The 22,248-nt window shown below is 38.9% G+C and overlaps 1 protein-coding gene and 1 long non-coding RNA gene across 4 annotated transcripts in view; one reads left to right on the forward strand and one right to left on the reverse strand.

The window, feature by feature from the left end:
* The window catches only part of fbxw7 (F-box and WD repeat domain containing 7), an 87,288-nt gene that overhangs the window by 13,083 nt on the left and 51,957 nt on the right, over positions 1 to 22,248 (forward strand). For all 3 annotated transcript variants that reach the window (XM_068320780.1, XM_068320782.1, XM_068320781.1), the window contains 2 exons: positions 10,152 to 10,400; positions 10,606 to 11,151. In XM_068320780.1, coding sequence (XP_068176881.1) covers positions 10,221 to 10,400; positions 10,606 to 11,151 — 726 coding nt within the window. In that variant the 5' untranslated portion in view covers positions 10,152 to 10,220. The remainder of the gene's footprint in view (positions 1 to 10,151; positions 10,401 to 10,605; positions 11,152 to 22,248) is intronic.
* Positions 10,675 to 22,248, reverse strand: part of LOC137599715 (uncharacterized) — a 39,345-nt gene continuing 27,771 nt past the window's right edge. The window contains exon 3 of the long non-coding RNA XR_011036853.1: positions 10,675 to 10,797. This is a non-coding gene — a long non-coding RNA (uncharacterized lncRNA). The remainder of the gene's footprint in view (positions 10,798 to 22,248) is intronic.

The raw sequence follows: 22,248 nt of genomic DNA on the forward strand, positions 1-22,248 counted from the left end.
TCCTATTGGTATTCCTGTGCTAGCTCCTGGTGCTCAAAGACTTGATTTCTAGAGATGATGAATTTGTTCAAAATAAGAGGCAGAGAATTATGAGTATTTCATCCTATTGGAAGTTGCCTAAAGCATGTGCAGTTATCGAACTATGCATGCATTCATGCGTCTCTTTGTTGCATCCATCAGAAGAGATTTTGTGTAAACATCATAGAATCGAAAATAATAGCAGATAAGTAAAAACGTTGCTTTGTGTAATCCTTGTAGCAAGAATCGTATTGTTCTCATTTCTTCTCCTGAGCTTGCTATTGAAATGTGCTGAGGTTTTGCTAACCTTCTTGCCACTCCCTAATCAGTCCCACACCTCTAACCCGCTCATTCTTTTAAAATAATTCACAACAGCCTTTCGCTCCATAGAAGAATGTAAACACAGTTGATGACGGAGTGTAGCAAGGAACAACACAGTCACTGCTAAAACCCAACTACATTTTAAGATTGGAGGCAGTTTGCTTCTGATTAACAATTTATTTTAATCACATGAGACACTAACAGTAAGGTCAGCGATGGCAGTCTTCCTCCCTACATGCTCTGGGCTGTTTGAATATGACTACCCACTCGTGTGTTTGTATAGGCTTTAATGCTACTTTGCTCCTTAGGAAGGTCAGCCTTGTTATGTGATGATGGTTGACAAATGGCTATTGTGGTTGAGCTTCTCGCTGTAATAAAATGTTGTGTGTGTATTGTCCCTGTGCTTTGAGGCGGCTCTCTGCTGTATTGTAAAATGATGGGTGTTGACATGAGGATCTGTTTGTGTGGGGTGTGGTTAACACTTTCTCGTTAAAGCTTTGGAGATTCTGTTGAAAATAGGAAGTATAATTTCACGCCTGTGTTTTGGAGACAGGATGTTGTGACTTGTTGCATAGTCTGGTGACAAAATGTGAGTTTTGTTGGAAGTCAAATCAATCAATCTTTTTCTAATTGTGTCGTTTTATACACATGTATTAAGACAATTGTTATGATTAAGATTTGTACATACCACCTCTTCATGGCTCATATCCAATGTTAAAAATCACCCTTACTGACAAATTTTTATTAAGAACACAAATAACTTAAAGGAGCGAGAAATAATCTGCATAGGTCTGGACCTCAGTGACTGATTTTAGGTTTAAAACTTGCTTGAGTTTTCAGTCTTTGCCCACTAGAGCGCAGCCTACTCAGTGAAAATGGAAAATTTTTACAGGCTCAGTCATCTTTGTGATGATGTGAGTTTTTAATTTTTTTTTATTTTGTATAAGTGACACACTGTTCTCATTGTCAGTCTGTCGATGTCAAGGCTGTGATGCGTAATGCTTCATCATTTCAGCAGAAAACAGATGTGGTTCATGCAAAGTAAGAGAGAGCGAGAAAAGAATGGACGCTTTGGTTTATCTGACTTTTTCGTTTTGATAGAATTGGGAGATGTCTGCTAGTTTGGGACATCATTTTCAAGTCCACTTAAACTAATCATTACTGATTATTTGTATAGATGAACGTTTCCATATCAATTGTCTCACATTTTCTACTTCATTAAGTCCAAATTTGACTCTTGTGATAAGTGGGTTGTTTGTTACTTGGAATTTAAACCTGACACGTCAGTCAAATAATTTAGTTTCTGATAATATGTATAGTTGTGTTATTTGTTGTTGGAGTTTTGAGGCTCTTCATACATTTTGCCATAAAAAGAAAAACTGACAATCATGCAGGAGACAACATAAGTTGTCATTATCCATCCATTAGTTCTTTTATGCTAAGTACACTGCTTCAGTATTTTCACGAATAATAACACCAGAAAGTGGTTTATTAGAGCTGGGTTTTTGGAATGTATAATAGGCGGTAGGATGGGTTGTCTGGTATTTTCTTATTCTAGTCTCGACTTCGTAGTTGAACCCTGAAAACTAGATTGTCATGCCTCATTTGACCTTTTTTCCCCCCATTTTGTGGGGATTGTTTCTTTTATTTCGGCAATTTCCTTTAAGAATGTTTGGTCTGTCAACACATATGCCTCTAATACACTTATGTAATTAACAGTTGTGAGTGTTGATCTCATTTAGGGAGGGTCGTCTCAAGCAGTGAAGTTGTGGCGTTATGATGCAACACTTTGGTCAATAATGGAAGATGAGACAACGGTCAGATAGCTTTTTCTGAGCAAACCCTGGATCATATGTGATGAGCTGAGTACGGTTACCGTAATTCAGGGGATAGGGTTACCAGTGTAGACCTTAAGAGTTTTATCCATCTGTGTAGGATTGCAGGATTTTTTGTTGGTGGGTAATCCAGTCAATAAAGATGGCTTATGGGGCAATAGAATCAGGACATGGGATTCACAGGAGCGACAATTTTAAAATGACATTGCATATTGTCTATGCATCTCAACCAATGCTTGGTTTTTCTCCTTTATGTCATTAGAAGTTATTAATATAGTTATAAAGCACATTATTGATTATTAATGCAGTGTGGGTATTAGTTGTTTGGGCAGAATTTACAAAGCAATATTTTCATAGGGCTAAAAGAATAATACATCCAATTTCATCCTAAATCATAAGCCCGTCTCGCCAGCCCACCGGGGGGGGGGGGGGGGGTGATGCTCTCATAACTGTTGCATATGCACCTTGTGTTGCTAAGACTTCCTCCGAAACCCTCAGCTATGTTGCAGTGAGTCTCCTCTTTACGGATCAATACTGAAGAAGTGAGCTGACACAGTGAAAAGCAATATTCATAAATAATAGATCGTGCACCTTTTCGCCCTGCCCCATGCTTGAGTTCTGCACGAAAAAAGAAAAAAAAATTGAGTGGATGGAGTGTTTTGTCACAGTCGTTCTGTAATGCTGCTGCTACATATAATAGTGACAGCAGGGGTTCTTAAAAATGCAACCCTTTGTCCTTGTTCCAGTTTGACGGGGCTACTTTTTCCTCATTTTGACGGCTATAGATGGAGGTCTTTGTGTTTACCGTGTTTCATTTCTCTCGTGATGTGCTGTTTGTTCCAGGGACATGGCAGTCTGCTGTTGCAGAAAATTTCTCTTGCAATAAATCACAGTCAGGTGTCCACATCTAGTAACACTCCTATTATCAGCACAAAGGTGTGCCGGTGAGCGAGCATGGATAACAGCTTTAAGTACTTTCATTATTACCCTTTTCACCACCTTTTTATGTTCGGGGCAATTTCACAGTCGGTGACAGCTGCACAGCAAAGCACGATGCACTTCACCCAAATAAACACGTGCAGCAATCATTTCATTCTTGTAATGTCCACATGAAAAGAGACTAATGGCAGTCAGTTTGAGAAGTGGATTATTTTGTACTATTTAACCCCATTCTGTATGTAGAATATTGAATGTGTGGACATGCAGGTGCAGAGATACTTGAAAGAATCTCTAAAATATATAAAAACAATATAAAACACCATGATATCCACATTTAACAGCCATAAAAACAGCCAGAGCGCCTCTGATTTGTTGCCCAACGCTGTGCCGACGTGTTACATATGCGTTCAGTGACATTTTGAATACTAGCTTTGAATTAAACTGATATTATGACAATTAAACTGAGAATAAGGAATGATTGAATGGGAAATTCTTTTTTGCAGTGGGCAGCAAGTTTTGAGTTATTCTACTTCCCAACCTGTCCAGAAGTCTTACTCAAAGACACTTCGGCATGTCGACTGACTCTTCCCACCGAAGCCACAGCTGCATCTTGTTCTGTCATTGTTCTACATTTCAAAGCTTAATGATAAACGGACTCAGAGCAAAGTATAGGAGAAAAAAAAAGAAAAATCAGAACAGCTGTTGCTTTGCCTGCAAACCTCCAGCTACCCGGTGGTCAGATTCCTATGTCTAGTTTAAATGCACAGCTTATTGTTTGACGTTTACCCAAAGGCATTTGGTTCTTGTAGCCACGTGTAGGAAACTTTTGTGCGAGCTGGTTAATGCCAGTATCCTGTCTTGATGTTTTGTACCCTGTTTTAATAGAAGTTGAACTGAGACTAGTCTGAAATAAAAACCCCATTTTGAAAACATTCATTCATAGTCTTCAAAAACCACATTCGAATTTTAGATATTGCTCAAAAAAGCGGTATATTTCATCTTTCATTATGAACAGTGCAGATTATCGTGCTACACACGGGAGTTTCTAAACTTTCAAAGAGGGCTTTAATAATGCTGTCACAGTGTTTTGCTGTGAACAGGCTTTACCTTCTTTTTTCCCTTCTAATTTGGAAAAGTTTATTAGATTGTACTTCTTTTAAATGCTTCCTGATGTTTTTTCCAATCCTTTGCCTTGTCATTATTACTTCCCCTTTCCGTTTGTGATCTCTATCTCCCAAGGGCCTCATGGCTTCATCAGCTCTGGTATAAATTAGCCTCTGGTCTGACTAAAGTTCGAGTTGACCCTGCTCATCTCTGGACTAAACATGTAAAACAACTAAGATGAGATGGCGCAGTTAATGCGAACGTCTCACTTTAGCTCGTTTCAACCACAGGCAATTTGAGGGAAATTGCTTGTGGTTGGTCTATATATCTATAAATAGATATATAGATATATAATATGTAAATATTAATGCATTATTCACAGTTTTTCTGGAAAGATTTTTCTATTAATGCTTTATTTTTGTCTGTAATTTAAGGATATCGAGTGCATTTTTGCCAATGTACAACAGCATCTTAACTGCAGTGACAGATTATTGGCATAATAATACTGTCTGCTCTGTTATTGTCTTCTAATTGCTCATGCTGGACCCCTCCCCCACTGCATCCAGACTGTATGCAGTTTATCAGTCCTTCTGGTGCATGCAGAGTGACTTGGATTTCTTGTAATATTCTATCCACTGCTTCCTCAATTAATGGAGGAACCAGGAGCTCCAATGTCATATGAGAATAGCACTTTTATCGGCAAGTTAGAGGAGCTCAGTCTGAGTGGTTTACCGCTGGAGCTGCCGGTGGTGGTGGGGGGGTGTACAGTGGTGGCAGGAGCATTGACGGGGATAGCATCCTCATTACACAGCAGCCGAAGGCAGTCGAGGGAGTGGAGAGAAACGGAGGGAAATTGTTGGAAACAGAAGGCAGAAGTGTCAGACGTCGGATCCTGTGTACTATTCGCAGCAACCAGACAAAGATGTTTTGTGGATGGAAGTGAATTTTGCAACAGCAGAAGGCGTTTGCTGTTCAGAAATAGAAGTACAGCATACGGGAATGAAATAAGTGGGAAGCAGACACAAGGGAAATGGACCAAAAAACTGTACTACCCAACTCAAGTTGTCTCTCTGTGGATTAAGGTGGCATCGTTATTATGTTGGTAGTAGATTAACCAACCTGATATCAGTGGGAAAAGTACCTGTGGATCCAGCACCATGTGGAATACATTACAGCAGAGGCATCAGCTTTAAAGACAACTCAGGGAATACAGGAAGTGGCTGCAGCTTGCACCTTGTCTCTTTTTTTGTTCCACACATTTTCTAACCTCGGGCTAATGAGCAAGTCGATGTGTGGCTGTGGCTGCAGCATCATCTCCTCTCTGATGAAGAGACTGGGCCGCACAGCTTGCTGCTCAGATCTCTTCTCCAGTCATACCTCAGAACAGCTGCAGCGACTGGCCACTGGCTGCCCACCTCAACCAAAGGTAACAATGCATCAGTACTCACTGACACAGCCACAGCTGTGTCTACATGCCTCACTATCAGCCATCCGTGTGCTTTTAGTGAGTTATCACCCGTGAGCTATGCAGAAAACATGTGGGCCCCGTTGGCAGAAAGCATCGTGTGTGAAGTGCAACCTCCTTTTTTTATCTGCCTTGCTTGTCCGGAACGTTTTCTCAGGTAAAAAGAGCTGCTTCCAGGGAGAGCAGTGCAATAATTGATTGTTTAACAGAATATGTGATTTAAAGGCTGTCTTGCTGCCTTGACAACAGTGAACTTGCAGCTTGCAGAGTCATTTAAATGGATGCCTTCAGACCGCCTGTGGTTTACAGCCATTCCTTTCCTTCATCAATTTGGAGAGAAAGCCTTTCCTAATGGAACAAATAAAAGCCAAACAAGACCGTGTGTGTCTTTGCGTGTGCCAGGATGTGTGTGAAAATGAGTGTGACTTTGCTCTAACACAGGCTTCTGTCTCATGGTTGTTGCTTCTAAGGTTTGTCACTGTTTCCTTTGTTTTTATGCAGTTGACTGTCTTAATATTTGGCCACTGACTGAGATTTGAAGTTTCTTTCAGAGTCCTGACAGCATATATTGTGGTATTCTTGCAACCTTGCTTGACAGCGATTTGAATTAAAACCAGATTATGACTAAAAGTTTTAAAGGATTATAAACAAAACCTTTTGTATTGAATAGAATTCATTATTTTCCAGAGCTTTTACTTTTTTCCCCAGGGATATCACAGGGCACTGGTTCTAAGTAGAGCTATCGATTGACAGCTTCTGCATTGAAATGGAGACACCCTGGTTTCACCAAATGCAGTGTATTTATAGAGCTTCTGAACCATGTTGCAATTCTTGCTCCCTAAAATTTCATTCCTTATGTTATGAATGCAACAACTGAATTTCTCAAACTCATATTCAGCTACATGTTTACATATTTAATCATGAGGCATGAGACAGCAGTGTGTCCCTCAGCTATAAAACACTAATGTTTCTTTATTAAGTCTTCACTAATGTCCCACTCTTAATATTTGAAAATCTAATTGGAGCCATTAAACATCCAGTGCTCATTTCCATTTCTTACCCTGCGCTTTGTGACCGTCTAGTAATTTCTCTCCCTCTCCTGCTGTTGAAATGGGGTCACATTGTTGTGCTTTATTCCTTCTATTTGAAGGTGTTGAACTCTAATCTTTCTTCATTGTCAACAGCAAATGATGGAAGTTATTACATTTATTTCCAGGTTATTAAACACAAATTGCTCCATAAGCACAGTCATCAACTTCGGCAATTTCAAATAGTGGTGACACGTTACAGAATATTTTTTTTTGTACTGCTTATATTTATATTTCCACACATAATTAAGTGGGCTTCATTGGGAGAAAATATTTTTGTAATTAAATTACATATTGCATTTCTCAATAAAGGCTGAAAGTAATGCTTCTTCATTAACCCAACAATCTTGAAGGATGGTAATTTTTTTAGAATGTGGGTCTTCAACTTGTATTCGTCTTCCTTCAGACATAAGCATTGATTGTGTTCTTGCTACTATTTTTAACTCCAGGATGCTCTCAACCCAGAGCACAGAGCAATGGGGTGGAGTTTTGTTTACTCATGAAATTTTGAAATACAGTTTAAAAAAATAAGAAATTAAATGTGAAACGTATTAGTTTGAATTACCTTTGCTGAGCTGCTTTTGGTTTTATCAGGATGAAGGTTAGAACTTTAGGGAACTCAAGAGTTGGTAATTATTCCCCAAGGGTTCATTTTCACAATTCAATTTGATCTAATCTATCAAAGAAATAGGTGTGTGATGAAATAATAGACTATGTTTGTCTTGAAACCCCGTGCTTTTTTGTGATCATACAGAGTGCAGAAAAAAATTAAATCTGCTATTGAATTCCGTGTGTTTGTTCCCAGAGGCTGTTCATCTCCTCTGGCCCTTGTATCATCATTTGTTTCAGGAGACACAAATTTACACCTGCCCTCCCTAACTTCCCACAGCTATTTTTACCGCCTCATAGCTCTTGCAGGACCAAGAATAGAGAATGATGAATGAAACTTGTGTATGCAATTCAAAATATGCCAAGGCTTTCTTCACTAAAATGGTGCTAGAATTTTGTCGTCCTACATATTTGTTGCCTCAAAACACCATTTTAACAACATAATAAACTCTGACAGATGAAATGTACAAGACGATGCTCTGAAAAAGATTTCTTGCATTTAAAGGGGTGTGTTTGTTGAATTACCAGCCAATTGAAGAGTCAATATTGGTAATCTGTTTAGAAAAAACACTCTCTTGTGGCTAAAATCAAACAAGTTCCAATAAAGGAATTGAAACTTTTACATTTGCAGCGTTTGATTGGCAATGCACTTTCAGTGTGCGTCAATCTCTCACATCCTGTTCGCACCACTCACAATGGTTTGAACAACAATAACAACAAACTATTTTCATGTTGTGTTTAGGAAACTAATCATGGAACCTCGGGTCATTCCGATAAAAGGCGGGGACAACTTAAGCTATTCATAGCCTTCCTCTTCTGAGCTCCCAGCAATGAACCGGCAGTCCCTGGGGGGGGGGAGCTGTGCAATCTGAGATAGGTCTAATGCTTCCCACCACTGCGCCAGGGCCATATACCACAGCATCAGAACAGGACCAGTGACTTCTTCTTCAAGGTCAAGGCAATTGGTGTTCACTTAGACAGATAAAGTCTGTGAACCTCCCCGAAAATATTTTCTCATCTTGTTTCTAGTACATTGAAGAGATTTTCCAACTCCATTATGCATATCTAATCCGTAATTTGTGTCAGTTAAGATTAGTTTGGAACCTCATCCTGGCGTTTAACAGGCCTGTTGGCACCTTCTAAAAATTCCATAGGCTGGGATTACGTTCACCAGACAAAAATCAGCTTCTCCGCAGGTCTGTGTATGAACAGTGGTGATCCTCTGTTCTCATAGTGTGATAGTAAGCTGCTGTCATAACCAGGCTATAAATTAAGTCGAAAGCCTAAAAACCAGAAAGAATTTTATTGAGAGTCAGACTGAAAAATCAATGCCACATTTACTGCTCTGCTTTCATCTGTAATGATGTCGCAACAGACTTGATACACTGTAGTTGATTTATTTTTAATGATGTGCAGAACATGTGTCGTTTGTTTAGGCTCAGACAATTTCTTAGAAACTTTTACAGCTTCACGTGTTTTGGTGGAAGTCGGAGAGACTTAAAAGATCAAACTGCATGCTACCTATTCAACCCTCGACCACTTAGACTAAATCTGTGAAACACACATCCCCTTAAACCTTTATTTACAGAAGCTTTTCTTGCCGCTCCTCTTCTGAGTCTATAGAATGAAGGTTTCAATGGAGCGTGTCAAGTTTGAGTTGGAGCTAAAAAAACCTAAAGCAAACACAAAGCATCATGTACCCTGCATGATGTCTGAAAAGTTTTTCTACTTTTTTGTTTTTCATTATTGAATCACAGATGGAATATTTTTACCCTGTTGACCTCAGACTTGAAAGTACATGCACTTGGCATTCTCGTTCAAAGATACTGCCTCTGGCAAAAATGGAAACATGACTTTCAAGTAGAAATAGAATGCATTTCCTAAAAAGGTTCATAGTTGTACTCCTGATACTACCAACTTCATAAGTGAAACTGCCATATGTGCGTATTAACAAAGCAGGCAAACTTTTAATGAGATAAAAACCATAATTGAATCACAAATGAAAAATTTTAGTGGTTTTATTACAGTTTTGAATTCAGATAGAGTTGGATTAGCAGTCACATTGTGATTTATAATCCTCGCTAGATGCCCCATGAGCCTTTGCTATGTACGTATGTAGGGGAGAACTTAAAAATGTCAATATATAATAAGTGATATGTACATTAATATAGATATGATAGGACTTTGCATGAATGCATAATTTGTAGCGATGTAAAACATTATTTTTTAACAACAAATTACTATGATTGTGGGGATACATATTTGCATTGTTTAGGTGAAGATTATAGGTTAAGCTCTGATGCCTCACAGTATATTTCCACAGATAATCCAATGTCAGGGCTCTGTGTTTATTCAGCAGGGCACCAATCCTGATGAATGCAAAGCAACAAAAAGTTTTCTGAGTCTTTGACAATCCTTTATTACTTTAAGCCGTGTTTTGCTTTTCTGTCTGACAACTCACATTTTGATAACTGGCTTTGTTGCCTGTCCCATTCATTGCTGTGTGATCCAAGGCCAAACACTGTTTCTCTTATTTCTCTGCTGCTAAATAACACTGTTTATCTTAATTCATAACAGAAGTAGACTATGGGAATTGACACTCATGCTTTCATTTAAGCAAATGGGAAACATTTATGTTCACTGAATACGTGTAATTATTCTTTATTTCACAACCCTTTTTTGTTTTGCCTGAAGAAACACAAGCTGAAAAGAGGGAACCAACATATGTTGATCATCTTTGTCTTCTGTCCTTTGTTGTGTGTGTCTCTGCAGAATGCCAAGCCCTTCTCCTCCTCAGACAGCCTAGCGAAGGTCCAGGAGGTAGCAAGCTGGCTTTTGGAAATGAACCAGGATCTGCTGTCGGGGGGCAGCAGCAGCAGGCGGAGTCGAGGGCTGGGGGGCTCGGCAGTGCGAGGTAACGCCTCCTCCCCGGCCCGGGCACCTCAGCAGGCAGCAGAGGAGGGTGATGAGGATGAGCACATGCACCGGGTAGTAGAGGAGGAAGAGCACCTGCAGTGTAGGGTAAGGCTAGCTGACTGTCAACATGGAAGGATCTGAAGTATAAACCCACTGGTCCGATTTAAATTCACTGGTTTATGTTCGCTTTGCACCACTTTGGAAATTTTATACTGTGGCAGAGAGGAAATTTTTGGAAAAATTAGTTTTAAGTATCGATTGTTGTTTCCATAATCTGAAGTATTGTATTTCTCAATGTGAATCTTCACAGCCTGAGGCATCTCAAGTTGATGGCCAGAGAGAACAACCATGGGCGCCAACCGAATCGGGAGCCAGCAATGGTCCGCAGGGAGGTGATGACGGGGAGGAAGATGAAGAGGTCCCTCCAAACGAAGTGAACGGAGGAGAAAAAGGAGCTCGATGGATGTGGAGCGCAGATCAGCGGCGGCAGCAAGGCCAGCAACTGGGGGAAGAGGACGAGGAGGAGGGGGAGGAAGAGGAGGAGAACAACAACAGCAGCGGTCATCAGGACGAGGAGGAGGCGAGGACAGAGGGAGGGGAGGAGCAGCGGAGGGAAGACGAGGAGCAGGGAAGGGAGGAAGAGGAGCGGGAAGAGGAGGAGGATGAGGATGAGGAGGAGATGGACCAAGACAGTGACGACTTTGAACATTCGGCAGAGAGTGGGAGGGAGGAGGAAGAGGAGGAGGAAGGAGAAGGGGAGGAAGGGCTGCGGTCTCCCTCTCTCAGGAACAATGTGTCTGCCCCCAATAACAACCTGGACTCCAGTTGTACACACCAAAGCTCTTCCAACAAGAAGGTAAGAACAGCTGCTTTTATTGGCACTACTGTCATTTGTACTGAGGAATTTGTCCTTATGGAAACGGTTCACAATGACTTTTGGACACTTTTGTCTGGAAGATAATCAGCTGAAGTTGTTCCATGTTGTTTTTCAATACTTTTCAACACAATTCTATTCAACTCCATTCTATAACTCAGACGTCTTAAAGTTAAAACATTACCTCGGTTGGAAACCACTGAACAAACATGAGAAAATCATTTTGGTGAACTGACCCTTTAGGATGCTAACAGGTATCATAGTACTGTATCTCAAATGTAACGTATGGTTAGGATCACATCAGTGCTGTGAAAACTGCACTGGAATCTTTAAAACAATAGCTCCCTCTTTTGGCACTTACATGTCACTACACTGCATTTAAACAAACCATACAGTATATCTCAAAATTAAGACTTCAGTGAATTAAAAGTAAATGATGAATTTAGTCATAACTTTATTTTATGTATTCTCATTCATTCTCAGTCTGTCTTGTATCGTCCCTCTGTTAATTTTAACTTACACAATCAGAGGTAAATCTAAAGACAGGAGTCCACATTCATTGGTCGCGTATTGAGATTTTCTGAATTCCACACCAAAGGGTGGGGCGCCATCAAACTGCCAAACAAATGTCTTCCACTTCTTCCATTGGTGCAAAAAGTATATGCTTAAATTAAAGTGCCAACAACTTTCAAAATTACTAGCAAGCACACACTGTGCATGATGTAGAAAGGAATAACGGTTTAGTGAGTTTTTTTTTTTTAAAAAAAAGGTACCCACATGTCAGTATAAATAGAGGCTTGTGGCTTTCTCTTAACAAGTTAGGGTCAAAATAAAATTCTTAAGATTCATTCTACAGTGTTGTTTTCATTCATCGCACCGTATCTTGTTAGATTGCTCACTTCTTTTGTCTGTTACAGGGACTCTGCTAACTTTATAACATAAATTTCAGTACTTGTCACTGCGTTGTCACAGTATCTAATGCCTAAAAGGTGCAACTCCTGGATGTGAGTGGTCAAAATAATTTTTGACATGTTATGTTTGGGCAACTCTTTTGCTGATTCTTTGATATACATTTGCACTGACAAAGGCACATCAAACTCATTTCATCTATTTCATCTATTTGTAATCTTATGCAGTTTATATTAAAGAACAACTAAAAAAAAAAGATAAGTAGCATCATCCTTGTAAATGCTTCACACATGCAATCTACTTTGGGAATTGAGGTTTGTGGATAGAGATAAGCTATTGCTTCACTTTCAAAAGACCTGTCTTTCTTCAGCAACACAATTAATGATGTCATGCTCAAAGGCTCTGATGCAGAACAGCACCTGTGTTCAAATTGTTGTTCCTGGTGTCTCGTTTCAGTGATGACTGATGGTGTGGCTGGTTGTTTGGGCTGCTTTGAATGACCTTCACAACACCTGTAATGGATGAATTAGTAGCTGGGAATGCTCCACTAGTTCAGAGCTGGCAGTGTGTTTGCAATAAACTGAAAGTGTAAAGCCCCCTTTGAAGAAGAGCAACTTAGACCCCAGTTTCCTTAATAATTACTGACCTGTATCCAACTTAACGTAAAATATTAGAAAAACTGGTTTTTAATGAAGCATCACTTTAGAGAAACATCAGTATGGAGGTAAAGGTAATGCATGCTTTTATCTCTTGTTGCTTAGATTACTGTAACGCCCTTCTCTCTGGTTTTCCAAAAAAAAAAAAAAACAACTTATATTTTAAATCTTCAATTATTACAAAAGTCAGCCGCACTCGTGTTGATGACGACCAGAGGGCGGGAGCACATTATACCGGTTTTAGAATCACTCCATTGGAATTTAACAGTGAACAAATTCTGGGCTGTTGTCTATCTCACATTCTTCTTAACATCCACAAGTGCTTACATAGAGGACACCAGAGATGATTGTAACTCGCAGTAACAACTGAAGCTGTGACGAGTTTTCACCAGCAGTACAGTCTCATGACAGATGTGCAGCCCCCTCAACATCCTCCAAACAGTTCAACCCTGCAGGGCAGTCATGTTTAATTATTGCTGATCTTTGTTCTTTTAATCTGACATAACTACTTCCTGTATAATGTTGGACATGAGCTCTCAATATAGAATGATCATATGTGTGCCTGAGCCTTTAATGGAGGTATTGCCCTTGCTTATATTGGCCTAAATATAGCAGTTCTTGTGTGCCTCTCACCATCGCACACAGCTGTCAGATGGGTTTGTCAGGGTCTTATTTGGTTTTGTGTGCCGGCTGGCTTTGATGTTAAATGTACACATTTTACTCAGCGATGTGTTTTCTATGTTTGTATAGAAAGAGCAAGTTTAAAAAGTTGCTTCACAGGATGCAAAGACAGAAAATAAAATAATGAAAAATGAATATTTAATGAAATTAAATCAATAATCAGCAAGGTCACAGCTTAACAGAGATAACTATCCAAATGAGGATTTCTTTACTCCAGGCCACCAGCTGCCATGGTTCTTTCTGTTATTTAATTTTAATGTAAGTCCAGTGGCGTATGATTTCCAATGCTGGGGTTATCAGGTGCTTAAAAATAGTATCTGGTCATAGAAATGGATCACGTTCATATAAGTTTCGTATGTAAAGGTTCTGTGTACTTTCTCATGGATCATATGTGTCTTACAGATCATATGTGCTCTTTGACAGCTGCATTGCCCATGTATCAAATAAGGGGCAGCAAGGTTGTAGTTTAGGATTGGTACCCATGTGTGGGCCAAGAATGTGTCAGTCTCTGTGGAGTGAGTTGATATCTTCATGTTTCGTATGTGTTCCCAGGGTTCAGGTACAGTCGGCACAGGTCAACTGAATTAGACTCCTCCTCTCCTCTCCTGTCCTTTCCTTTCTTTACTCAACACTCTTGTCTTTTGACCCTGTGCCAATGGGCCAATCAGGATCATTCTCATCAGATAACCTTGTACATTCTTTGAATGCTTCATGAATCTATGCAATAACACATACCTACATTCCTGAGCTGAATATACATTTACCATTATTGTTCCACTACCAGAACTACTTGCTTTTGAAACTCTTTATACCATTCAGCTTCATCAACAAAACAACAGGCTTGTCTTAAAAGAAGCACTGGAGAAGCTTTTCATTCATTAGACTGTGGAAAAACTATTTAATGCTTAATTTTCAGAATTTTCCATTCCTCCATGAGTAGTACTCCATCAAATGTGGTGGATGAGTGACAATATGAAAACCAGTATTAAACTTTATTGGTGTTTTATTTTACTAGCTTTAAAGTTTCATATGATTTGTTTCCAAATCATTTTCAAATATTCAATTCATAAAAGTGAAATCAGTTACAGTAACTGTCATACTTTTATGTGTGATAAGAATAGATTGGAACATTTTTCTGTATACCTAATTTGGACTCTGCAGTTTACTGCAGCGTGTCTATCTTAGAATAAATTTTTAAATATCACTCATGACTAATGAGTAAGGGATAATGTTAAGATGTTTTTTAATGACTCATCAGAATCGTTGGGTTTGTTCTCCTTCAGGTTCCAAATAAATCTGTAGACCAACAAATCACAAGGCAGAGAGGCAGTCCGACAGAGTAGATTGAAGTATTTCAATATTTTAAAGACTTGACAAATTATGGTGCATTTTTGGTGGATTAAAAAAATTTAGTACACTCAGGCATCACTGATTGAGATGGAAAAGTTGAACCAATATTTCTTTGTCATTAATGATTCTCTGGATATCTTGTTCCCTCCCCTCTGTGTCACTTTTCCTAAGATGAGTGTATCTGAAAAATGTCTGTCACTTCGTGAATAGTGGTGATTAGATGGTCACTGCTAAGGCTATGATTTTCTACAGGTGTAAGATAATATTTTCAGTGTTCGTTTCTGGTGGATTACATTTTAAATCTTTGACGAACATGACCCTTTATTACATTTCTATAGAGTGAAATATCCTCCACATTAATGTGCATTGTACTGTAGTGATGTACTGTATGTGTGTATGTTATGCTAGCCAAACTATGCCTTACATAGCCTCTTCTATTTTTCCCTAAGAAGTGTGTTGAGTCTCCATGGAGGCATTAATGCAGAAAATCCATGAGAATTAAGGACGATCTGCAAGGTTTGACAAGTATGGTTGCTTGTGTGGTTGGTGTGATTTTTGTCAGCAGCTTTTCCTGCTGAACAAACTAAAGATTACTAAAGATTGACTAAAAAGATTTGCCTTCCATGGAGCATGCAGTCATATAGTACTTTTAGACTTTGTGGTAACAAGTTTGCTGTCTGCAGTGGCAGTCATGCGTAGAAAGCAGAGCCGGGTTAATGTCTGTTACTGAGCTTGGGGATAAACGATAAAGCGTGTTCTACATGGCCAGGTTTTCTGTGACTTGTCTTGACAAACCCTGAAACCTCAAGAGATGATGAGTATCCAGGTGGGTGTCAAAATATTTTGCCTTTCTGCTTTTTCAGGCTTTTGCTGTCAATTGACTCTTTACTGTACAAGATGAACTAAATATGTGTCCTATGTGGAAACCTGTTTTATTAATTTAATATTATATATCAGTAGAATTGTCAATTTGGTTGTCATTTAACAGTTGGAATGGTTTTCAAAGGGACTGTTGACTCTTGGGGCAGGCGTGTGCTCCCCTATAGTTGTATTGAGAAGTGTGTTTTCCCAGTGTTTGGCACCAGAGGGAGGCAGTGATCATAAAGTTGTGAGCTTAGAGAAAATCCATGAAGCACAGGTTGCGTGTGTTTGTGTCAGCTACACAAAGACTTAATCACAGGCTTAATGACCTGTGGCGAGACTCACATGGACATCGCCCAGCAGCGCATGAAAGACCAGCGTCACGTGTTTGTTTCCTACGTCGCTTGCTTTTGTAGAGGCAGCAGAGACGATGCAAACAGTTTTTGAATCATAAAGTTTTCCTTTATAGATATCTACTGTATGAATGTGTAAACACAATAATAAAACGCCTTGTTGTATTATCGATTACAATGTGTTGTAAACCTCAGAATCTTTATCTTCCTAACTTAAAAGACCGATGACTGTCATGGGGATATTTTACCTTATTGAACATAGAAAAAGCTTTTCTATTCATATATTCACTTTATTCTGTACACGGGGTAGGGAAAAATAATAGTGCATTTAATACGTAGCTGTAAAATGTTTCACTGATTGTACGTAACATATGAAATATGTTCTATATGCTGAACTGCACACTTGTAGGGGTTTGCCATTTTCTCATGGGTAGAGTTTGAGTTTGACTCATTGTTAAATAACTTGTTGCAACACAAGCAAGGTGACCGTACCCCTCTCCACAGGAACCACATGTATGGCCACATCCTGTCATATCAGCTTCTCTGAAAAGCTGGGACCGACTTGTTAATGTATTCAGTTACTCAAACCTGATGCTCTTCACTTCTGACACGCCAGCAGTCTTAGGATGTCTTATCAGGGATTGCAAACTCGATGACCAGGCAGGAATACCAGGGCACAGACAAACAGACAGCAGATATGTACCTATGCTCTATGTTCACATGGTTTTTGACCATGTTGGAACAGCAAATACGGCATATTGCTAGAACACCCAATTGTGGGAATATTACTAAAAATTTTCTACTTTATGCACCAGAGAAATCTTTTAAATGTTTGGGTTACTTTGTGATGGAGAAGTTATATAATAAACCATAATCATACATATTTGGAATTTCACATGTTATTCACGTGTTATTTCCAGAAATAATTCGCTGACATGAAAGGAAATTGCATTGCAGAGCATCATCCAAAGGCAAATATTTTCACGCAGCTTCCTATTTTACAACTTACTTCAGACTGATGGGCTCGTGGCAGTGCGGAGCTGTGTGTCTGTCACATAGTGTTATAACCTAAGATTAGTCCAAAAGCTCAAGTAACCTCTGCAAGGCCCAGGACATGTCAAAGACAAACAGCTGCTGATAGTTCCCCATTGGTTTATTTCACACAGCGACTATTTCAGATAATGGGCTGTAAATGAAGAGAGAAAATATGAAATTAGATAATTGATTCATTTGACTTGAAATTATAAAACACCTCTTTGGGAAATTCCATAAAGTCAGTTGTTAAATGAAGGCCTTCATAACGCATAAGAACTTTTTAGTTTATTTGGTTTTACTGTCAGACTCATCCATTATTATGCAATAGCTTTGTAGTAACTTCTGTTCATTGTCTCTAAGGGAGGAGTGCATTTATATCCCTGCACAACAAGCTGAAACTAAAGACCTTTTACCAATAATTGAGCAAACAAATTTCCTCCCTGCTTGTAAAACTCAAGCTTGTGTGTCTCCATTTGCCGCTGTATCCAATGCTTTCAATAGTTAAACAAAAAAAACATCAGTGATATTTTAAATTTGAAGAAGCAGAAAGGAAAACTAATGAAAAAAATTGAGTTAAATACTTGAAATCAATAATATGCTTGGCTAAATGTTCAGCCAGAGACTTCCCACTCTCACTGGTAGTTGGACACATTCGATTGGCAGAGCAGCTGCCAATAAGGCGCCAACTTGCTCCAATTGTGCTGAACATACTATAAAAACTGTGGGCGTTGGTCAGCCGCACACACTCAATGGCGTCTAATAACTGACTGTAAGCCTGGTGTGTCCGTGCCCTGTGTCTGCTCTGATAGATGTTCTGCTGCTGTAATCCTCGTCAAACAATGGTGGGTGGAAGGGGAGAGTAGAGACTAAGCCCTGGTGCTACAGTGCGTTCATATATTTAAATGCACGCATGGAAAGTTGTCTGTCACCACTCATTCAATGAATATAAACATTTTCAGCAACGACGGTTGGCTTTTTGTCCACTGATTATTAATTTTCTGAGGGACTCTACAGAAACGCCATATAGAACGTTTCAAGTCTACATACGTTCATACCTCTTGCTTCAGTGTAGAAAGTCTGATTGAAACAGACTGACATTCCAGGGCTCAGTTTATAACTGCTTGTGAAGACACTAGAAGGCCATAAGACACTCCATCCCTAACAACTGTGTTGTTGAAATACCCTCCATTTTTGCTGACGTAGACTTACTGACTAATCTGAACACTTTGGTTTACAAGAGAATCAGAATTTTAGGCGTATAGAAAAATCCGACATTCAACAGGTAATGCTGTCAAATAAGATGAAAATGTAAAAGTCTCTTGTTGTCATGCGCTGACAGTTTTCATGGAATACAGTTAACTTGACTCATTGATGATGTAGGCCCCTATACTGGGAGGACCACAGTTGGGTCAGAGAATGATCACAATGAGGAAGCACTTTGGACACGTGTGCGGTGTTGGACCACTGTGGGTATACATTCCACCATTGAGGGGGTCATGAGAGCAGATTCCAGCAGATTGCCTGTCTGAGGGGGGGGCAGACTGAATTGGTCCATCCTCTGACAGCAGCTGCTCCGCCTGTCTTGGGCACAGCAGTGACCTCACACCCCAGAGATATTTTAAAGGGTGCCAGTCAGCAGATGATTTCTAAGTTGTCGGGCACAGGGGCTCTGGGAGCACAGAATTGATAAAGTCTGTGGAAGGAAGTTGCTAAATTTGTTAAAGAAAAAATATACATTTACGACGGTAGTTGGTCAGCGTGTGAACCTCCTGGGATATGGTACAATAGAATTTTTTTTTATTTTGCAATGCTTCAGCATTGCCCTATTCCCCGTTTCACATCGTCAGGTGCTCGGAGAAAGATGCCAAATGTTGCTTGTGGGAAAGAGAAAACTCTGCACGTCGCGCTGGAAAGTCGGCCAGTGGAAGTGGCGGATTCCAAAGATGTAGCCAAGGAACCCTTGCCGCCTCAGAAATTGCTGAAGATATTTAGCATTAACATCATTGCTCAGAGTTTCTGTCGTAGACGGGTGAGTTTTTTAAAAATGTTTGATCAGTCTTATTTTTTCCCTCCTTTTTTGTAGCTACAGATATTGAATAATGTCAAAGGTCATCCTGCGATCTCAATTTCACCGGAGTAGTAGTTCACAATTTGTGACTGGCTTTAATAAAATGGTAAATTTTTATTGAAGCTAATAGGGTAATCGCTACATGTTCTACCGTTGGCACAATTAAATATTCACATTTAAAAGTTAGCCACAAAATTCATTGTTTCAATGCTGCTGATAAATGAAAATTATAAAGCATGTGATTTTTATGATGTCTTTCAACCTGAAATAGCAATTTTCTTTTAAATTTCAGTGGTATTGATAAGAATGTCTTCTTGTTTTTATATGTGATTGTTTCATCCTTATGTTGTAGAGATACTTCATTTCTGTGCGCTTTAAGGTAAACACTGGTAGCGCAGTCGCCTCTCGTGTCTGACGTGAAGCGCAAACACACAACTGTGAAAAGGCCGTCGTGAATGAGGTCCTGTTTTGTTTTGTTTTGTTTTATATGAGGGGCAGTGAATCTTTTTATTAAAATTTCAGACATTTTCCAAAATATCAGATGAATAAATCATTGTTTATTTTAATAAATGAGAAAACAAGATTTGGAAAATTGTCAATTTGTTTCTCCTCAGATTATGTGAACAAAATATTTTAATTGATATTATAAATGATCATTTCACTTAAATCAGTTTTTCATACCTACATTGACAAACATTGTGTCTGCAGTTTCACTTCAATAAATAGGCAGTATTACAATGAGCAACTTTGAGCAATTCTAATGTTTCTTTATAAATATCATCATTTCCTTATTGAATAGCAGATTAAACTACAATTTTTTATGATTAAAATCTTTTATGAATTTCATAGTAAATAATATTGTAATAAATTAAAATTAATTATATACATATGGAATAAATCTATTATCTGTGCCTTTACTTCACAACCCATTTATTTAAGTTGGCATTTAATATGACACTTTTTAAAATTAAATATAGCAATTATAAATTGAAAATGATTAGAAAAATACTTTTTCCAAAAAATAAAAGCAAGACCATCTGGTTTTACAATGCACAATTTACTCATCATGGATAATTATACTTAGCGTTGCCCGTCTGTCAGGGTGTTACTTACCACTACCATAGTGCTTAGTAAATAGTAATAAAACATTAACATTATTATTATTATTATTATTGTGATTGTTCAACCAGTGCTAAAGACATAAGAAACACCTCACACTAAGAGTACTGTAAATGCTAAATGCTATGTTGGTAGGGATTTACTGATGAATTCTGTGTCTGGCCGTGTTTTCAAGCGGAGTGTTTGCTTAGCGTCCTAAAAATGCTCAAGCCACATCATCCAAAACAGTGATCAAGGTCGTTTCTCTCCAATAACTAATCCAATTTACTAGTCAATTACTAGTTGATGATTTAAATGAAGTTATTGTTGCCTCACTTAAAAAGTTGTCGTTTATCTACATTTTAACCTTCCATGAACAAACCCAGCGCTGGTTGCTAATCAGTGTACAGCCACAGCTGTTGCAGGGAACTTGGCTTTCTGGCAATTAAACATGATATGCGGCGTATAGATATGTTTCGTTTCTACAGTATAGACATACTACCTAGGCCAGGGTTACCTTCTACAGGCACTGCAGCCAGTGTTGTTGGTGTTGATTTTTTTAAAAATAATAACGGGGTTGTTACCAACCACGATTTAGTAGGGATTTTAAACAAAGAATGAGTTATTTTAAATGTATTTAAACAATAAGCAGAGAATGTTTTTGACAAGGCACACAAACCGTTTTCGTATGGTTAATTTCAGTCTGAGTTACATCGGTGCTGACAGAGTGTCAGAGGGAAAATAAAAATAGGCAGCATGAAATATCAGCCTTCTCTCTCTCTCTCTCAAAAAAATGGAAATGGGTAAATGATGGGTAAATTGAAACGGATAAATGAGGCGATTGTATCAAAAACTGAGCGAAGGCTAAAAATAGAATTAAGGGTAGATGGTACAATGGCGGGGGTGTCGACTTCTTTCCATTCTAGGTTGTCTCTCAGATCAGCTCTGCCATTGTGTGGACTGGATTTGAAGTCACAGGGTCTATTACAGTGATTTTCATGGTTTTGTGTCATTTTTCATCTGTTCATAAGTAGTTTTACAGGAAAAGAGAAAGGCTAAAGTAATAGGTCCCTTTCGTGCATCCAACCTCAGTTAAAATAGGAATGAAAGCAAAAAGCAACTGACACACTAAACAAAGATGGAGACCATGGTGAACATTACATTTGCATTTCTGGCTGTGCCAATAATGTGGCCCAGTTGGAACAGAGCAAGATCCCATTTGGACCCTTGCTAAAGACATTGTAGACAGTCAGCCCTAAAAATCTGATGTAAAATGGAATCTGATTGGAGTCCGATTTGCCTGCAGTCTGAACGCAGCTATAGTGTTCTTGGGAAAATAATTAAGGAGTGGGTTTTAGGAGCAGTCTACAACTGGATGAAAATAGTTTTGACAGTTAAACAAGAGGAAAAGTATAGTTTGAATTGTGTTGTCCATGAGATAAGGTGTTAAACTGCCATCTGTACACCACCAGCTGACAGGGTCTTCAGTTTTGTTTGCACGGAAAGAACAAATCATCTCAGAAACTTTCATTTTTGATTGTGAAAGTAAGAATACTTGAGACTCAAGAAAAACAACAGGGGCTGTCAGGTTGTTTGTAACGTCTCTTTTGCTGGATGGCCCACGTAGAATAATGCAGGCAGCCAGTATATGGGTGTGTTGCTTCATTGAACTCCACGTGGGTTCTGCTGTGCATACGGCAGCTGTCTCCAGTGAATGGCATAACTGGGATTTCTGAGGGTCTTTGTGGTGTGGATAAAAACTGAAGAGGCTTGAAACAATGTCTTCAGAGGAATGAACCATACTGTAAAAGTTAGCATTTTGTAATCTGCAATATTTTAGAAGGATGGATTTAATGGGAATCTTGTCTTTCATCTATTTGTTGTTGTTTATTCTAGTGTCTATTTTCTATGGAGAAGCTTACAGTGAGACCTAAAGGGACTCTGAAACTTTTCATTCTTTTAATTCTCTGGTGATTAAAAAAAAAAATCACCTGGAATAAATTTCCACTTAAAAACATTCCCAGATTAAATCACATTTTGGTGCCAGAACATTTATCCAACTGCTGTA

This window comes from Antennarius striatus, chromosome 8, assembly GCF_040054535.1.
Source record: "Antennarius striatus isolate MH-2024 chromosome 8, ASM4005453v1, whole genome shotgun sequence".
Taxonomy (NCBI): Eukaryota; Metazoa; Chordata; class Actinopteri; order Lophiiformes; family Antennariidae; genus Antennarius; species Antennarius striatus.